General features: G+C 44.4%; 1 protein-coding gene across 1 annotated transcript in view; it reads right to left on the bottom strand.

Annotated features, from left to right (window-relative positions):
- KCNH7 (potassium voltage-gated channel subfamily H member 7) overlaps window positions 1-18,653 on the bottom strand; it is a 323,164-nt gene that overhangs the window by 86,696 nt on the left and 217,815 nt on the right. Inside the window, exons 4-5 of the mRNA XM_044417898.1 lie at window positions 17,788-18,216; window positions 12,460-12,674 (exon numbers count right to left, since the gene is read on the bottom strand). Of these exons, the coding sequence (XP_044273833.1) occupies window positions 12,460-12,674; window positions 17,788-18,216 (644 nt within the window). The remainder of the gene's footprint in view (window positions 1-12,459; window positions 12,675-17,787; window positions 18,217-18,653) is intronic.

Genomic DNA, 18,653 nt, shown 5'->3' with positions numbered 1-18,653 from the left:
CACCTTGAGGTGTGTGCAACCAACCTAGCACAATATCGCTCCCTTCTGCTTCCCATCACGCCCATTAACTCACCCCTCCCTTGGCTCCTCAAAATAGTCTTAATTAATTAATTAATCAAATGGAGTCTTTCCAGCATCTGTTTTAATATCTGAGCTATGAAGTGGAAAAGAATACGCCCTTATCGATTGTTTCCACAGCCTTGTCACCGGTAATAAGCACCTATGATTCACCCAGCAGGTGAGTAAGGAAGAAGGATCTGAGTGATGGCAAACTACGGTCACTATAAATGTAGTTTCATCTGTGAGTTCATATTATTTTTCCTGGGTTATTGATTTTTAAATACTGTTTGGAAAAAAAGATCAATTTAAAGAGGATTTGTATCTCAAAATCTTCTTTGAGCCAGCCAGTTGGCTGAAAATGAGGAATATGATCCAACACTAAAGAGCTGCTCTCACTTAAATAGTGCAGGCTGAGGTTTACTTCACTGCAGGCAAAAGAGCCTTCGAAATGGCAGGCTGGGTATAACACCATTAAAACCCTCACAAATGCTCCTTACCACCATAAATCCTGTGCAGTGCATTGCTTGGACACAGCCCCTGCTTATGTAATGCTATTTTGTGCCAGGCTTATCCAGAGTATAACATAAGATTGCAATGACTAGCTCTCAACCTCTGTAGTTTGCTAAAAATTGTAAATAATGGCACAGGTACCCAGGAGCAGAACTGAATTTCTGGTTACAGAGTATACTTCTGACACTTGTGCAATCACAGTCTACTCTGGTCATACAATCACAGTGGTTGCATCATGCTGAGGAACAATTAAATATAGTCAGCTGTGTACAAGAAGAGTGCAATTTCTTCTAACTGAACCGATGTGTTACCTGGAAGACAACCTGAATTTGCGGAAATAATACAGTCCACATTATGCTGGGGTAAGAACTGCAGCTGGAAAGGGAGCTGTAGAAACCCTGTTGTATTTGGTGAGAGGAACTATAAGCAACATCCAACCCCCCTAGACAGCTTCAGCTATTGGGCAATGCAGAAATAAAATTAATAATATTTATTATTATTATTATTATATTATTATTATTGGAGTCAATGCACCTGTATTTATCTTGAAAGGGTGTGACTGGCAGAGATCTGGACTTCTTGCATATCCCACAAGACTGTTCTCAAACTGTCATCAACTTGCAAGTTTCAATGTGATCACTGCAGTACGCAGAGATCCTACACATGGGTAAACTGAACTGATGCTCAGTAACTGTCGTGCCTGATGCCCCGACAGAGGCGGCACCTCACGAGCAAAAGTCAAACACCCAAAGAGAGAATCAGACATTAGAACAGGAGGATTTATACTTGAGACCCTGTGGCCAAATGTCCCTTCCACAACCTGGCTTGGGAATAGCTGAACAGATAGCCATCCCTCACCCTGACCCTTTACCCCTTGGGCAAACAGCCAAGCCTCTGTCCGACCACGAGGGCCCCGAGGGAAAAGGCACTACAAGTTCTGCTCATGGAGAGCATGGGCAGGCTGCCCCCCTTCCTCCTGACGTTGAACCTCCTGGACATGACACAGGAGACACAGGAGGCGGGGCAGATTTGACCCGCACGACTCTTAGACGTTCCCTGCGCCGACTGGAGCAGAAGGAAGCTTTGTCCCGCCTCAGGGGGGAAAGGTGGGACGAAGAAAGCTAGCCCCACGTGGGTTCCCTGAGAGACGTCACTAAGGAGTTAGCAACTTCCTTGTAAAGACCATTGCAGTAGAGCTTATCTGTAGCGTTGTAAATCTTGTAGATAAGTAGCAATAAAAGACTTGAGTTTTATTGCCTGCGAAAGTGTGGGTCATTTACACTGTGAGCTGTCACTCACAACAGTAACACACAGATAAATTCTTATGGGAAAAAATCTGTGATAATGCTGATTGAGCACATACTGTTAGAGTGGATTTCTGTGATGTGGGGATTAATGGACAGATGCAAAAGTGGACACCAAGAGCTCTTATAACAAGACTCTGGAAGTGAGAGCGACAGCAGAATGCCCTTAGCATTCCACTTCTGTGCAGAAGGAAATGCACTGGCTGCCTATGAACTACCTGGCCAGGCTTAAGGTTCTGTTACTACTGTACAATGCTCTGAATAACTTTGGACTTGGGTCCCTGAAAAAGTGCCTTCTCCCTGCCTGATCACTGAGGTCATCAGACGGCTTTCTCCTGGTGGTTCCACATGGATCTCCGGCTTGCCTGGAATCTACCAGGAGGAGAGCCTCCAGTGTGGCACGTCCATTTCTGCAAGACTCAAGGAACTTCCAGTGCGGAGCTTTGTGTGGCATCTGCTGAAGATGTCTTTGTTCTGGGAAGCCTTCCTTGCTGACCAGCCACAGTTTTAAAGTTAGCCTGTTTTTAATGTACTGTTTCTATTCTTGTGTCTGTTTTATCTTTATACTGTTCATTGTTCCAAATATGTCTAGATATGTGGTGGCATAAGCAACAAAATCCCACCATCCCAAGTCAGTATGACCAATGCTGGTGGAAGCGGTAGTCCCATCGATGTTGATGGAAGATGTAGTCCCAGAACATCTGCAGGGCCACAGGTTCCCCCTTCCTGATTTAAAGTTACAATAAAATGGAAGCAGCCTACTGTATTTTGAAAAGAACCATTTCCCTAAGGTTTAGACATTTTTTAAATTTTGTAATGTTTAGTTTTATAGGAATGATAAAGTGGAATTGCAAATAAAAATTTTAATCCCATGAAAATGAACCAGCTCTGGTTTTAAAAATCTGTTCAGATCTATTAAGATAGGTTTCAAATCTTTCTAATCCCAAAGTGCCAATTCCCTCTTTAATGTGATGGCATGACCAGTGCTTACCACAGGTACCATGTGATTTCCACCCCTGGATTTTCATAAAGTTGCTAGTCCTTTGTTCTTAAAGATGCTTCTTTGGTCTATACCTTGTATGCATGCCAATGATTCCTAATGTATCCTCACTGCAAATAGTTTTCCTTTATCCCTGTTCATCATTTAACTATCTGTCATAACCTCTGCCTTCCAGAAAATGTTTGAATTAGCATACATTTTCCTCAGGAGTCAGTGCTCTGGTTAAAGACGTTGGATGGTTGGTTAAAAATAATTTCTCTTTCTGATTTGCACCTTTTGACCCTGAAATCTGCAAAAGAGATCCCAAAGGATAACTCGGGAAGCTTGATGGCTACCCTTATTCTTGCTAAAAATCAGAAACATGATCCATTACTGTAACATTTTCTCCATTTCCATATCCCTCTAGCAACTTGGTTTCTAATTGCTTCAGGCTACCATGCTGTACTTACCTATGTGGAAGTAAGCGTCACTGAATTAATTAGACTTTCTTCTGAGTAGGCATGCACAGAACTATACTGTGAATCAAGCTAGAGGACCACCTAATTGGTGTAAAAGATTCAGTGCCTTGGATTTATCATATTTCAATTCACCATGTGCACGAAACCAACAATAACTGAACAATTAGCTCCAGAAACAAAAAACAGCGTCCTCGCCTACTGTGATTTAAAACCATATTTGAAACTGATGCGCTCAAGGTTTGATGTGGTCTCATGTACCAGGAATGCTTGTGCTGGACTGCAGCATCAGCAGACGCACAGTTAGCTCAGTCCGCAGCTGCATGAGTAACAGCACCGGCCGAGGAGTGCAGCGCCCAGGCTAAGAGCACGTCTTGAAATGACAGGTCAGAAGGACGATTTCTCTGGCATTGTCCTCAGAGTGGAACAGGCACACCACAGAGCACGTACAAGATCACAGCGGTCTTTCCAGAGTCCTATGGAAAGAGTCCCCTACAACACAGCAAAGGTTCCCTTGAACCCAATGAGACATGAGAATTCCTCACAGCCCAAGGGCTGAAATCAACTTCAGGGAAACTGAAGGGCCAAGCTAGATTTGATGCCCAGAGATTCCTGTTGGGGGTTAAATGAAGGAATGGCATGGGCAAGCCATGGGAGCAGATCACTCCCCCTCTGCTTTCTTCTCACAGAGTATGTGAGGCCCTGACATTAGAAATAAGCAATCCCTGCCATGAGAAAAAGCAGTCGGGGAAGAGAGAATGGGAGAGAGAACAGTCTAGCTTAGGAATGTGTGGGTGGCCAGACCAGCACTGCAACAGCTGCTTCCCATTTAGGTATCCGAAAAGCAGGACCCATAGACATCCTAAACAATGATGCAATAAAAGCACACATGCATGTGTATAAAGATGGCCATGGGGCCCACTTAACAGAGGATAGTCCTCTGTTTGAGGGTGTCCTCTGTTTGAAGGCTTCCCAGTCTAATTTGGAAAGAAGGAATTCCTTCTTTCTTGAAGGAGGAAATGCCCTCAGATGGGCGTTGGAGTTGTCCATCAGCAGTTAATGCCTGGACAACAGACGGAGAGAGGCACAAGGCTCACTGACCTCCCCACTCTGGTTAGATCAGGGATGGGGAACCTCTGCCTCTGCAAGAAGCCCTGCCCCGGGAAGTTCACAGGGGAGGAGGCTCCTGCTGTTCTCTCTGATCACTGTCTGAAGAAAAGTGGTGGTGGGCTTATCATTATTTATCGCCTGGCGACTGTACATATAAATCAACACATATGAATATGAATATGTGCATCTGTGCAGTCTTTCTTCCTTTTTCAGAGGGGGCAGTGTGTTTCCTTTTTGGGCACGATTATGTGAGTGTGGGGAAAAGGGCCTTCTTGGGTTCTCTTGCACTGGACAAGCAAAACAGCAGATCGTGGGTTCCTGTGACACCAGAGAAGAGCCTTTGATAAGAGCTAAGGGTGCGTGTGCGCATAGGCCGTGGCGTTTGCACGCAGGACGTTTCCACTCGGGGAACGCTGGAGTGCTTGGACGCGACTGATGCGATGGCAAGCACCTTGCTTTCTAAAGATAGTGGGTAGACTGTATGAAAGGTTGCGGCAGCTGCGTAGGGACACAAGCGGCTTTTATGCGGTTGGGCCTCCTGCCTAGTGCTGTTCTCTGTCAGGAAGAAAGAGCCTTTGAAAGCCGCAGCTCCCTTTTCAGACAAAAATGCCACCTTTGTAATTTTTAAAAGATCAGTCTGAAAGTGCATCCTCCACTCCCTTGTTTCCAGCTTGGGCTTTTATCTCTGCACACCTGTGTGGCATTGTGATATGTTAGCATTGGGTACCCACTTAATGATTGCACAGGTGCAAGAGGATTCAGCCCATTGATCTCTGCTGCTAGGACCATCTCTGTGAAGGTTACTCACCCCTCCCATAACCATCCTTCCCACCACAGAGAGAGAGAGAGAGAGAGCTGTTTTTCCATAATGTTGTTGTATAATCAAACTTGGGAAATGATTGTGTAATTAAACACATTTAGATCATTATCATAATTAGGACTTGAGTGGCAATTATAAAAAAATAAGTTTTGCAAACTATATGGGAAAAAATAAAAGCTGAAATCTTGCTTGATTAAGGTATTAAAAATTACCACAGCAGAGCAACATTTCTGCATGGTGGGTTATGTCTGTTCTGTACCAGGGGTGGCAAAAGAAATGGGAGAAAAGAAAAAGAAAAGCAAAAACTAAAACAACCCTGAAAAAATCACATGGGCCAAAACAAAACAAAACAAAACAAAACAAAGAAATAACATCAAGCTTACATTGCCAGGATGATTGGATGATTGTGCAAATTTCCAGTCAGAGGGCAAATTTATGCACATTTGAAAACGGGACAATAAAATGGAAGGACAAATCGCTCAAAATTCTGGGCAGTAGGCATTCATTCCTGCCCACTTGTACAGGACAGAAAATACAATTTACTGTGAACATTAGTGCCCTAGAACATTAGGTGTCCTTTAAGATTTCTGTGGAAAGGAAGAACAAAAAACAGGGAAGAGGAGAATGAGCTGTCCTCTCCATTCAGCAGCTGCAAAGAATGGATCAAACACCCTCTTATCCACCTAGATCCAGTCCCATCAAGTCTCACAATGTATCTGCTGAAGGGGCTTTGAGAGCCCAGACCAAGCACTAGGAAGCAAAACATCACTCACCCACTGCCACTTGTTAACACCCATTAAGGTTTGTACCCCTCAACTAAGATCTGTCTACCTACCTACCTACCTATATGTTTATAAGCCCCTTTTGCCCTCTGCCCATTGGAAAATTTAAAGCTCACATTGCCAGGTTTTTTCTTTGGTATTAGAAATGCCCTACCATCCAAAACCCCAAACTTCAAGAAGGATCTCCAAATATAACACAAAGGTCTATCCTTCCCATCACCTTTTTGCCTACCTGTTTTGTAAGAGGCTCTGGAAGAACTGGGAGATTCCTGCATATGAGGCTGAAGAGGAATCCATTCCCCCATTACATCCTTTGCAGATAAGCTGCAGCCTGCCATGTGATATTACATGTCCTAGCCATTGGTAAACAGTGAAGAAAAGATCCTGCAATCCCAGTACAACGAATGAACTCTCTGTTCACTGCATTCCATCAAGGAAGAGTCCCTTCTGCTCCACAAATCCACACCTTGGCCTCTTCTCTCCCCTGCTTCAATTTCCTCTCATGACTTTTTAACAACCTGGACTAGAAGCAGGCAGCCTTTTTGGGCTATAGGTAACTGGTGAAATGATTCTGGGTACCAGCACAAAATGGCTGCCATTGGAAGTGTGGCAAAGACCAAGTGCCCTACTCAAGCCTCAGTTCAAGCTGATGACACTTAGTGAACAAAAGGATACTTTCCCCCATATTTCCAAAATTGTACAATGATAATTTTTCTAGCATGGCCCAACACATGCACACCCCTTGTCAGTTTTTGTTCATCATAACATTCACCCTGAAGAAGAATCTTGCAAAGCTTGATAGCTAATTTGCATATTGTAAACTTTTGGGGTGAGCCAAATCAAGGTTTTGAGTAGGTTTACATGACACAAGAAGCCATGGTGAAATCTTACTCTTGCAGGTCTGTTGGTTTCATTTGGACTGAGTTCCAGAGTTGGTGCATGGTAGGGTTAGTTTGTGAAACCACAGAGAGAATCAGTGGTTTGTTCTAAGGACTGCATGCTTCATTGTGGCTTCTCTGATCTTCCAAGACCCAAGATCTATGGAATTACCAGAGAGTCCCCTGTCATGAACAGCTGCAGAAGTGGATACTTCTAGTCTTTGATCTCTACTGCCCTCAGCACACTAACAACAGTTGTGTCATTGCTCACTTTATCCCCATTGGCCCAGTGACATGTGCAACAGTATGAAAACACATGGAGTGAGAAGGAGGGAATCATGGTGACAGTGTTTATTAAGATTAGAGAAGGCAGTCCTTCTGAAAGAGCCATCCCTCAAGGAGGTAAGGCAATTGGGAAACAGAAAAAGGACCTTCTTGGTGGCTGCCCCTCATTTGTGGAATAGGCTCCCCAGAGGATTTGCCTGGTGACAACATTGCTCTCATTCTGGCACCAGGCAAAAACATTTCTCCAGATGTTTAAAAATTGATTTTAAATTGACTTGTTAATCTGTTGTTATATATTGTTGTCCTGTTCCCTTAATACAATTTTAATGGCCAAGTGTTATATTGTTCCAGTTTTTATATATAAGTGGTTTTATTGTTTTTAAGTGTTTTAGTATTTGTGATATTGTGTGTTGTAAGCTGCCTGGAGATTCCTGTAGGGCTAGTGGGCAGCATATAAATTAAAATAAATAAATACATTATCTTTTTTCATTTCAGAGAGATCTTTGGAGCTGCTGGGAAGCACCGTAGGCATGCAGGTACACTCAGAGGGGGAAAGGAGAGCCCGCCTCAGGGCCAATCAGGTGGAGGCAGCAGCAGGCCATAGGCAAAAATGGGACAGGGGTTTCACTCACGGGGTCTGCCAGGATGCCTGGGGAGGCCTGGGCAGGGACTGCAGAAACCGCACTGCCTGGGGAACCAACCACACAATCATCTGATTGGTAAGTGTGGACAAAAATCCATGCAGTGTGGAAACAGCACAGGCTTGCTTCCCATCTTATGTGAAGCCAGGCTATGTCAACGTTAGTGCAAAGGTTTGTACTAACACAGCTCCAAACCTTTTACAAAGCCTTCTACAAAAAGGACAGATCCGTTCACTTGAAACTTGTTCTGTCCATGGTTTTGATTAATTGAGGGAGAAATACTTCCCCCAATTTCTGCTGCAGTATTAGGAGAAATGTTTTTCGTCATGCAAAGGGAAAAAAAGACCTTACTGCAGTCATGAGGATACTGATTGTGTATTTTATGAAGGCTCAGCAACTGGCTTTGATTAAAAATGCAAATGACTAAGGAGGAATAAAACCAGCCAAGCACACTGTGACAAGGCCAATACAAAACCCAAAGAGGGAAGAAGCAGCCACCCCAAAGCTCCTCTTTCCCCTTTGTAATGTATCCCTAACTTCTCATCTGGTGTCTTTATTATGGATTTTAATTGTGAGATACTTGGGGCTGAGGAGCAGGCTGTATGTAAATGCCAGTCAAAATATATGCTTGAATCTCTTCCTTAAAATCAGAGCAACAGAGCAATCCTATGGCTGGAGGATGCTGTCGTCCCCTTGGAGGAGGAGATCCGACTGTGGCTTTCTTCCTGTCCCTCCTGGTTGCCATGGAAAACTCGGCAACCTCTGGAAGAGAGGAAGGGATGTGTTGTGGGTGGGTGCGGGCCAGTGGGCTTCTGCCCTTGGTAAGGTGAATGAGTTTGAGGGGATCGTCAAAATGAAATGCATTTGCAGAAGATGAATAGACTAAAAAGCATCCTAGAGAAGACCTTAGTGACCTCCATCCCATGGATTTTTTTGCACTGTATAAGAGCTTACATGAAATAAAGCTTTTTTATTTTTACTTTTTTAGGTTTGGGTTTAATTTGGAGATTCACAGCAAAATTATTAATAAAAAGTACTTATATGTGTTTGGATTGTGTTGTGTTTTACATTGTCTTAGTAGCATACGATGCTGCCTTATGTTAGTTCAGATTACATGAGGTATTTATGTGTATGAGGTACATGTGTGCTTGTTGTTCCCTACCCATGTTGTTTACAAGTTTTTAAAATTACATTATAACCCTACAGCTTCACTTCAGTTTGTTAAAGGTACTTTCAGTGTTTTTTTTTCAGAACAAGAAAAATGTAGTATTAAGTGTAAAAGTGAAAAAAGAGACTTTTTCCACTTGCACATCCATGCTATTCTGTTACACCACAGTGCCACCTAGAGGTAATGAAGTCTTTCTGTAGTGCATGGATATGATTTCTCAAAAAACCTGAATGCAGAAACAGAAGACTATCAACCTTGTGTCAAAATACTGGCTTTGTTTAGCTAGACCAGTAGTTTTCTGCGGCCCCAGACAGAGAAGCCTCTTTTCCTTCCTTTCTACCAGCTTCTTTTAACCACAGAGGCTGGGGACTGATCCTGAGTTCTTCTTCAGGCAAAGCAGGTTCTCTGTTGCTGAGTTATCCCCCCAAATGCAACGTGGCCTGCTCTCTTTTGCTCTGTTCTCTCTTCCTGTCGAGGAAAAAGAGGCATAGCTCTGGCTAGGAGACGGTTTCCCTTTGGCAAGTTCACCTTCTAGGAAGTGCTGGACATTGGTAAGCCTCACCTACGGTGAAGCCCTGGAGTGACTAGAAAGACACATCTGTGAATTCATCCTGCCTCACAGACTTCTCTCCTTGAAACAGCCTTAAATTCAAGAATTAATTGCAATGTAGGAGCAGAACAGGTCTAGGATATGAGAATATGGAATGAGCATTATTTTTTCTACTGTCCTTGCATGGAGATTCCATGTTCCCTTGCTTGATTTTAGCCGGAAAACCTAGTGGCGAATTTCCCCGTTTATCAACAGCTGTTTATCAGCAGCTGACGATGGCAAGGACAGAGTTGCTGATATGAAGGCTAGAAGTGGCCAAACGCTTTGAGCGCCTAGTGCAGCACAGTCTGCTTTGCCTTCAGAACTGACAGGTTAATAACCCAGTGAGGTTATAGCATCATTTTTCATTTACCAGTGACCAGGTGGGAAATGCTGACAGTGCAAACTCTAGTCTTCAGAGAAGGTAACAATCCTGTGTTTCTGGGAATCGGCTCTTAAATTCCGATGCTGTTTGGTAATACTTATTTTCTATATGTCACAGTTCAACTGTTTTAAACTGTGGATATTTGCGTTGTTGTATTTACTGTTCTGTAGCAATGCTTCATGGGCCCTAAGAGTTTCAACAGAACTCTCACTTGTGTTCAGTTTGTTACTGTTTGGATGCAAAGCTGTAGTTGTATATGTAGCAGCTATTTAATGCTGGTGGTGATGTATATAACTAAGATGATGAACAAGAAGAGGCAATTCAGGGAGAAAGGAAGCGATCTGTGAGGCTTTGTTCATTGCTTTCTCCTCCTCATAAGAAATGGAGTCCCTGTGAATTTTACTGGGAAAAGAACTGTCCAAAGCTATAGAGAGAACAGAAACACAAAACTCATGTCAAATTTCATTGGAAGCATTCTGTGAAGAATTCTTGGCATTTCCTAAGCACTTCAGAAGAAATTTTAAATTTGGAGAGCTGTTGATTTTCCTGCAGGTCAGAGTGACCAAAACTCAGTAGTGCCAAGGATTGTATAAACTGTATAAATGATGTGGCTATTAATTTGTTTGACTTTTTCCTTTTAAATTTTCCTCTCTGATAGGGAGTAACTAGTAAATCCAGATGACATATTTGGCGTGGCATTATCTCAGCAGCAGCAGGACTTATGCCGTCACAACTTACAAAAGTAGGTTTGTAAACAGTAAAATGATTTTTAGGGTCACAAAGCTTAAATGATTCAAGACTTACTGAATCAGCTCTGGAAGAGAATAAATGTTTTACAGTTGTCAGACAAAGTGCAATAATTTGAGTCTTGTTAAAAGCAAACAGACAAGCCATCCAGTCAGCTTTTGCCACTGGCCATTCTGCAGACAGAACAAAATATTTGCCAGTTTGTCCTCATTCTCTCACTTCTTCCAATAGTCTAGGTTATATATCTTGAAGGGGATGAGAAGGTTCCCACCTCATTCAAGTAATTAAGAGCCACTCTTGATATATATAAAAATGGGTAGTATCCAATGCTAGTTCTACATAAACTTATTGAAATAACTTAAATCTTATTCATTCCACTGGGTCTGCTCTGTGTAGGGCAAACATTGCACACAATTTATAATGTTGTTCCAGAAATTATCTCAAAGAAAAAAGGAGCCTTAAAGGAGATCCACTTGAAGTCTTCAATAGTTCTTCTGGGTAGATTTACAAGCAGCCATTCCAGCTGGCAAAGGGATCCAGCCCATCTAGATCTGGATTTGGGCTGCAGTCAGGAGAAGATTAAAGCCTCCTGCCACAACTCTCACGCTGAGGTCCCAATCTGGGTTTGGCCCACTGCATTTACACTAGAGTAAAGAAGCACTGCTGCAGGCTGCATCTCTAAAATAACGCCTACTTTGGCTCTTAGCAATTTTACTTACTTACTTATTTATTTATTTATTTAGACAGCTTATATGCTGCCCCCTTCACAGAAGCCTCGGGGCGGCTTACAATCATTAACATCCCACATATAAATACAAAAAAAAAAAAAAAAACAAGCAATGAAATGCAGCAGCCACCACAGAGCTCTGTTAAGGGAAATGGAGCCTCTTTAAGGCAGGGGTTGCATTCAGATTTGGAGACGTTCTGGGTGGAGGGAGGGGCTGCATCCTGTGGTGGGTGGGGCCAAAGGAAAAGGGGTGGGCTGAAGCAGGCCAGCATGTTTAAAGCTCTTAGCAAGCCTCAGGACACACACTGAACCTTTTAGAATGGGGGGAAACGGCACGAAGTCGGAAACCCATCAAATGCTGGCTGGCTGGCTGGCTGGCTGGCTGGGAAAAGAGCCTCATCATCTGGGGAATGCTAGAGGGACAGATTCAGCGTTCACATTTTCTGACATTTCCCACTGACCAAACTGTAAGAATTAGCAGAAATTCTTGGGGAGATTACCCATCTCAGGTGTCAGAGTCATTCTTTGCTGTAGTTTGTTTTTAGCTGCTTTAAACTTTTAACTGCTTCTCTGTTCTTTTGATATTTTATTGTGTTATCTTACTTTAATGGATTGTTGTAAATTGACCAGAGTGCTTCAGCTAGGGGGCAGTACAGAAATGAAATAAATGTTAATAAATAAATGTTGACACTGGCAAAATTTCTGGAATTTACTGAGAGCAGGGTGGGAAAAAACTGTGGGATAAGCAATGGAAGATTCTAGAAGAGTTCATGTATTACCACTTGGATTATATTTGTGTACAGGCAATCAGATGAACAAGTGTACCTGTGGACGAAAATTTCCTGAGCAGGGTATTGGAATGTGGCTCCTAGGGGAGGTAATTGAAACAGAATGAGCAAGAACAGATGATCCTAGCGATGTTTAGTCGCGTATACTGAAAAGACAAAATCATATACATTTCATGGAGCCCATCTAGAGAAAGACAAAGGTGCTCCTACCTGCGTCACCTTCTCAGTTACATTGTGGGTTCTGTCTTTCACTTTGGGTGCGATAATTGTTTTTTCTGACGATGGAGGTGATGAACCTTTTTTTTCAGGTTTGATGTCAGAAAAGTTCAGTGTAAGCTGGGGAATCTTGTTGATGGTGCTGTATTTGTTGAGGTTTGAATCTGACGTAGATCCTAGGAGACTTGACTTGATATGGTTAAAAGGACCTGCCCAAAAAAGGGAGGGGGGAAATGTTAGTATAGTACAACACTAAGATCAGGTATCCATGAACCACAAAAAGCAGTACTTAAAACAGGTAATCCAGTTTCTTAATAGTTAAAAATGGGGCATTGCTAACATTTCCAGCTTAGACTTTGCTAGCACTTGGTTGTCAACCATGTAGGTCATTTTTCTCCTGCAGTGATAATACAAAAATGCAAACTACTAGAGGCAAGAAAGGAGGGATATAAATGCCCTAAAGGAACACATGCAGAGACTCCCATTCAGTTTTGCATGAGTGGACCTTCTCTTCTCCCCAGTGCGGGAGCCACTTCTGCTCCAAGCTTTCCTCCAATACATCAGAGTGGGTTTTGGGGGTGCACAGAAGGATTCATAGGAGAAAAGGAATCTGTTCTGCCAACAGTGCCCATTTTATTGGTGAATGGACACTACTGGATTTCATCCAGATAAACGTACTTGAAAGTTGTTCAGATATTCAGGCTAGATTGAGAATTCTGGACTTCTCAAGTGAGTTTGTTTTAGATGCACTGACAGTACAGAAGACTTTTAGGGTCCTCTGCCTGAAGTCCCATCAGCCCTAGCCAGCACAGACAGTGATGAGATGATGCGATTTGCAGTCCAGCAGCATATGGAGGACCACAAATAGCCAACCGCTGCTCTATTCACTGCAGACTTGTGCACCAGTGACTATTGGCAATGACACCCTCCAGGGTCTGGGGCAGCATGCAGTGAATACTGGTGGCTGCTGCCTGGCTGTATGGAAACCCGTGGCAATAGCCTTTCTTCCACAAGGCATCCGAGTGGCCCATGATGCTGGCCATCCCTTGGCATAACCCTCTGAGGGGCCCGTGACTGTTGCCATAGAGGTTTAAGTGACTCAGGCTGGTGTGGAGACCAATGGATTGCTGTTTACCTGGACCAACAATGAGAAGAGGTTGATCCGGGATCTTTCAAAACAGACCCGTTTTCCCCATCTTGAACTGGTATGGGCATGCCCTTAGCCAGCTCTCTTGAGCAAAATTCATAGGTATAATAGAAAGCTGTGCACTGCTGGATAGTTCCTACATGCGGCAAAGGCCACAGTGCTGGACCTGGATCAGGGAGGCCCAGGTGCACCTCTCCCTCAGCCATGGAGCTCAAGAGGAAGCATGGGCTAATCAATACCCCTCTGGCAACTTATGCTACCTCATAAGAGGAGAGGAGACAGGGGGAAAGCAAATGTGGCAAATATTTTCCTACTACAGAGATGTTCTGATTGGGGGGGTGGGGGGGATGCCAAGCAATACAAGTATTGAAACTGGCACTTGTCCTCAAACTGCTACCTGAATGAACACAATAGACTAAGACATCTTTCCAAACCCATTTGGAAATCTTGGGTCTCTTTTGCCATGCAGTGCTTGGGATACATCTCGGTCAGGATCAGATAACCTGTAGCGCTCTGGATGACTTGCCCTACACCCACAGCATCCCTCACTACTGATTATGCTGGCTAGGGTTGATGGGAGTTGTAGGCCAAAGCATCTGGAAGGTCATATGTAGCCACTTCTGCTATAGTGCTTCCAGTCTATTATAATTTCTCTTTATAGATGTAATTAAAATTTGACCTGTCACAGCAGGTAATACTTTACAAAGCCAAAACAGGCGTAGGAGCCTGTCCAGACTCTTTGACAAGCCACGGAGGCCCTGAGATGGACCTTAGGGCCTCTCAGTAAGGTCCATCTCAGGTTGGGAGGCCTAAAAGTCGGGGCCTTTTCAGTGGTGGCCTTGATTTTATGGAATGTTCTTCCCATAGGAAAGGTATGTGTGGCACCTGCTCTGACAACATTTAAATGGGCCTTAAAGACCTGGGTATTTCAGTTCACTTCTGACTGAATACTGGCACTGCTCTGCATTTTATACACTGTAGAGCATTGCATAATTATTTTATTAACTGCTGGAGTTAATAAAACATTTGTATTGAAATGAAAAGTTAATTCTGTTCTAGTTAACTGCATTCCCATTTCATTTGGTTTATGCTTTCTATTGGGTAAGCTGCTTCAAAAAGACTTTCCCACGAAAGGCATTAAAATAATGCTTCAAACCAACACCAAGGTCACTTACAAATACGACTTCACTTTACATAAAATCACCACAGTATATTTAAACGGCTGCTGACTGACAAATGAAGCAACGGTGGACTTCCTTAGCTGACACTGTGGCCCTTGGCTCATGCACACCATGCAGTTTTGACAGGAGACATCCGACCGACGACACAAACTGTTCCGCGACATGCATGAAATCCCAGGGGGGACCAACATGAGCAGGGCCCTCCTTCACCCCACACCCCCAACTCCAAACAGAATGACTGGAATTCAGTTCACTGAAACTTTTCATCGGGGGATTTTGGTCAATGTGCAAATAAAGCACAATGAATCGGATCCGAATCATATATACTTGAAAAGAGGAAAGTCTCTATTTTGCTGCATTTGAGGGTGTCAAAGACCAATTCTGGAATACGACATATGGGATCGAGACTTCTTGTTGCGTGAAATTGCAAATGAAATTCATGCATGCACACTGGAAGACTACAGTAAGCTTAAACCATACCCCCTGCCATCCAGGAGCGTGACACTAGTTTTAAGGAAACAAAACAGGAATAAGAGAAGATTGGCACAAGGGTCCAGATTATCCATTAATTTTCTTGTGTAACAGGTAGAATTGAACTGGATTTAAAAGGCATGATTGCTATGGCTGTTCATCACAAGCCTAGTGTGTAGCTCTTTTGTGCTCTGTGTGTGTGTGTTTGTGTGCGCACATGTGTGTGCATGCACATGCACTTCTTATCTTGGAAGCTTTAGTGGTTATTTTGGAATGGCAGCATTCACAGTCCACTTTCTTTTCATATATATGGGCACAAACCACATTAAACACCTTGAAGCCCCATTTTTTTGGGAAAGAACAAAGCACATAATTACCTTTCCCACTGAAATTGGCAAGCCTTAAAGTGATCAGCTGAACCACGTCAATGGTCTCTAAGATAGCTTATCCATGGGATGCTGATTCCTTCACAGCTTCCTTTGATTGGCAGTTTAGTGTTACTTTGTGGTCAGATTAGCAAAAGGAATAGCACCGACTTTCTACCAAGTCTGTCATGTGACCAGCCCAATAAAATTAGCATGAGAATGTTGCATTTGTACAATTCATCCAGCAGGCAAATTAACATGCCAAAGAAAGTGGCTCTCAGAAGCACTGGACAATACACTACACATGTTCTACATTACCTTTGGCATTGCGACCATTGTCTGATATTCAGCAGAATAAAGAAAAGCAGAGGAGGAGAAAAAACAAACAAACCATATATCCAAAGACTCCAGATAGGTTATTTGAAAAATGTGTATTTTGATTGTCATCTCAACATATGTTGAAGAACCCCCTTTGAATGGCAGTAATGGATGGGAATGAAAGATCCTTGTGGAAGACTGAGATGCTTTTCTGCTTGCACACTGAGTCAGGAGCAAAAGTCCTTCTGATGCAACCCCCCGATAGATTTCGAGGTGCCATTCTGGGCGGTTCCCTGAGTTTGGGAGGGAGCTTTTGGTGGGGACTTGAAAAGCTGCAGTTTTAAACAGGAAGCAGAAACCTGGCTGGCCTAAATCCTGGCCTCTGTTGATGGCAAACTGACTATGGACTAGATTAATCAAATGTTCAGCTCATTTAACAGCCTTGCACTAATAATTTCAGTAGTTAATCTTATCAGCAGGCCAAATAAGACAACTGTAATGCAGTATACAAGGGGCTGCCTTGAAGGCTGCCAGAAAATTATGACTAGTTCAAAATTACGACTCCCAGCTGGGTCTGGGGTACTGGACCTTCTTTGCTGGTGCCAAAGCAACCGCACTGGCTCCTGGTCTGTTCTCAGGCATGCTTCCAAGTGCAGGAGCTGACTTTGAAAGCCGCACACACAGGGCTTGGGGCCTTGCATGCACCTGCTCTCACGTGCCCCCTCTGATCTTCAAAGGCTCTCCTCCGAGATTAGCCCAGTGGGCCACTGGAGGAAGGGCTTGCCCGGCTGTGGTGCACTGGTGCAGAGCATTCTCCCACTGAGGTTCCCTTGGCCCCGGCTCGGATGGTCCTCTGCCGACAACGTGAAGCCTTTTTATTTTTCCGGGCCTTCCATTCTTCGACACCCCCACCCGCTGCCTCTTTGGTGGGAATGGATGGGGTCCACTGCACAGCTAGCATGAACTGGTGCTCCTGCCCCCTTGGCACTAGTGACGTGCCATTCTGTGAAAGGGGCCCTATTTCTCTTTTCCCTGTTATGTCATGCTGTTTAGTTAGCATGGCAAATGCAACCTGATCCTAGGAAACTTTCTCTCTCTCTCTCTCTCGTTGATTTATTTATTTTATTAAAAGCTTTTCTATCCTGTTCCCTAAAATGTCTCGAGACGGCTTACACGTCTCAGGATGGCCTACTGAACCAGTTAGAGTGGAAATCCAAGTAGTCAGACCTCAGTACATTGTAGACTGAGCTGAGCAGCCATGGACAAGCACAACGTGGAAGCCTCGTATTGCAGTGCCCATGAGTCCCTGAACTTTGTATGGCAAACAGAGTGACTGTGACTAATTACAGGTGGCATCTAAAAACCGTAATAAACAAACAAACAAACAAAATGAACTTGGAGGCCCAGGGTTGTTTGATGCAGAGTAGCAGAGGCAGCCTTGCCTCCCTGTGCTCCCACCCTGCATGTTTCACTGGAGGGGCTTTTTGCCCACCTGGACGGCACCGCCGGAGCGGGAGGGAAGGAGGTCAGAATGGGGCAGCAGAGCCTCTCCAGTCTCCCCCCTGCCAGCCACCAGGACAGCCCGCTCACTCCCCTCCCGGGTGGCTTTCCCAGCCTCGTGGGCAGCTGGCACAGTTCTTCCTGCATCGGTGAGGAGGGCGGGTTGGAGTCGTGGTTCCCAGCTCTGCAGCTGGAGCATCACCTGCAGTACGGGAATTGGAAATGCCCTTCGGAAGCTCCCTCTGGAATTGCCCCTTCGTGGCTGGTCCCATTGCCTAGGCAGCGATGCTGACCGCGCCCCCGCGCCCTTCCTGCCCGCCCGCCGTTGCAGCCACTGTACCTTCACTAGCATGCCGGTCCCTAAACACATTCTTGGGGTGAATGTTAAATCCTTCAATGTTGTGCACGGAAGATGCTCTCCGAATGCTGCAAATGCTTTCCTTTGACGGAGCATGGGTTAGGGCCGTGCTGGAATGCAGCATGTCCGGGTACAGCCGGTCCCACTGTCGCTTCGGTGACGAATGGTCCAGGGGCCCTGATAAATTCACCGGAGGGGAACATGTGCTTGGCTGGATCAGTGCCTTGGTGTCATCTGCTTCGGAGGGGCTGCAGCTCTCTTTTGTTGGGGACTTGAAGTGCTTCAGAGCCACGGAGTCGTCGCTGCGTTTCGATGAGTCAACGATCACGGCATCAGGATCTTCCTGTGGCAGAGACTGCTTTCTGTATGGCAGAAGACTCAACCGAGGCATCCTGAAGCCAAAAAGTTTTCCTAGGTGAAAAAGAGAAGAGGAGCAGCATGAAAAAGTTCATCAATCATGTACCATTTATTTTCTGATCTAATGCAAACTTCTGTGCTCTCATAAATGTATTGTATATTAATAAAAGAACGAGAGCCATAAATAAATGCATTAATGCATGGCTCATGTGCAATTCAGTAAAACCATGCTTCCCTGAAAGATAAAGGTGCCTTTATCATTACATTTATATCCTGCCTTGTTTCCTCTTGCAAGGAGCCCAAGGCAGGGCGCACGATCTCCTTCCTTCTCTGTTTATCTCCACAGCAGCTGAGTGCCAGCGACTGGCACAGAGCCACCCAGGGAGCGTCATGGGCAAGTGGGGAATGCAGCCCACACATCCTGAGTTCCACCCAGCACCCTCGCTGCTCCGCCACACCAGCTTCGGTGCTCCGTCACCTTATTGCGATAT

Source organism: Varanus komodoensis, unplaced genomic scaffold (assembly GCF_004798865.1).
Source record: "Varanus komodoensis strain SLA01 unplaced genomic scaffold, ASM479886v1 scaffold9, whole genome shotgun sequence".
Classification (NCBI taxonomy): Eukaryota; Metazoa; Chordata; class Lepidosauria; order Squamata; family Varanidae; genus Varanus; species Varanus komodoensis.
This window is presented reverse-complemented; position numbering and strand designations above follow the sequence as displayed.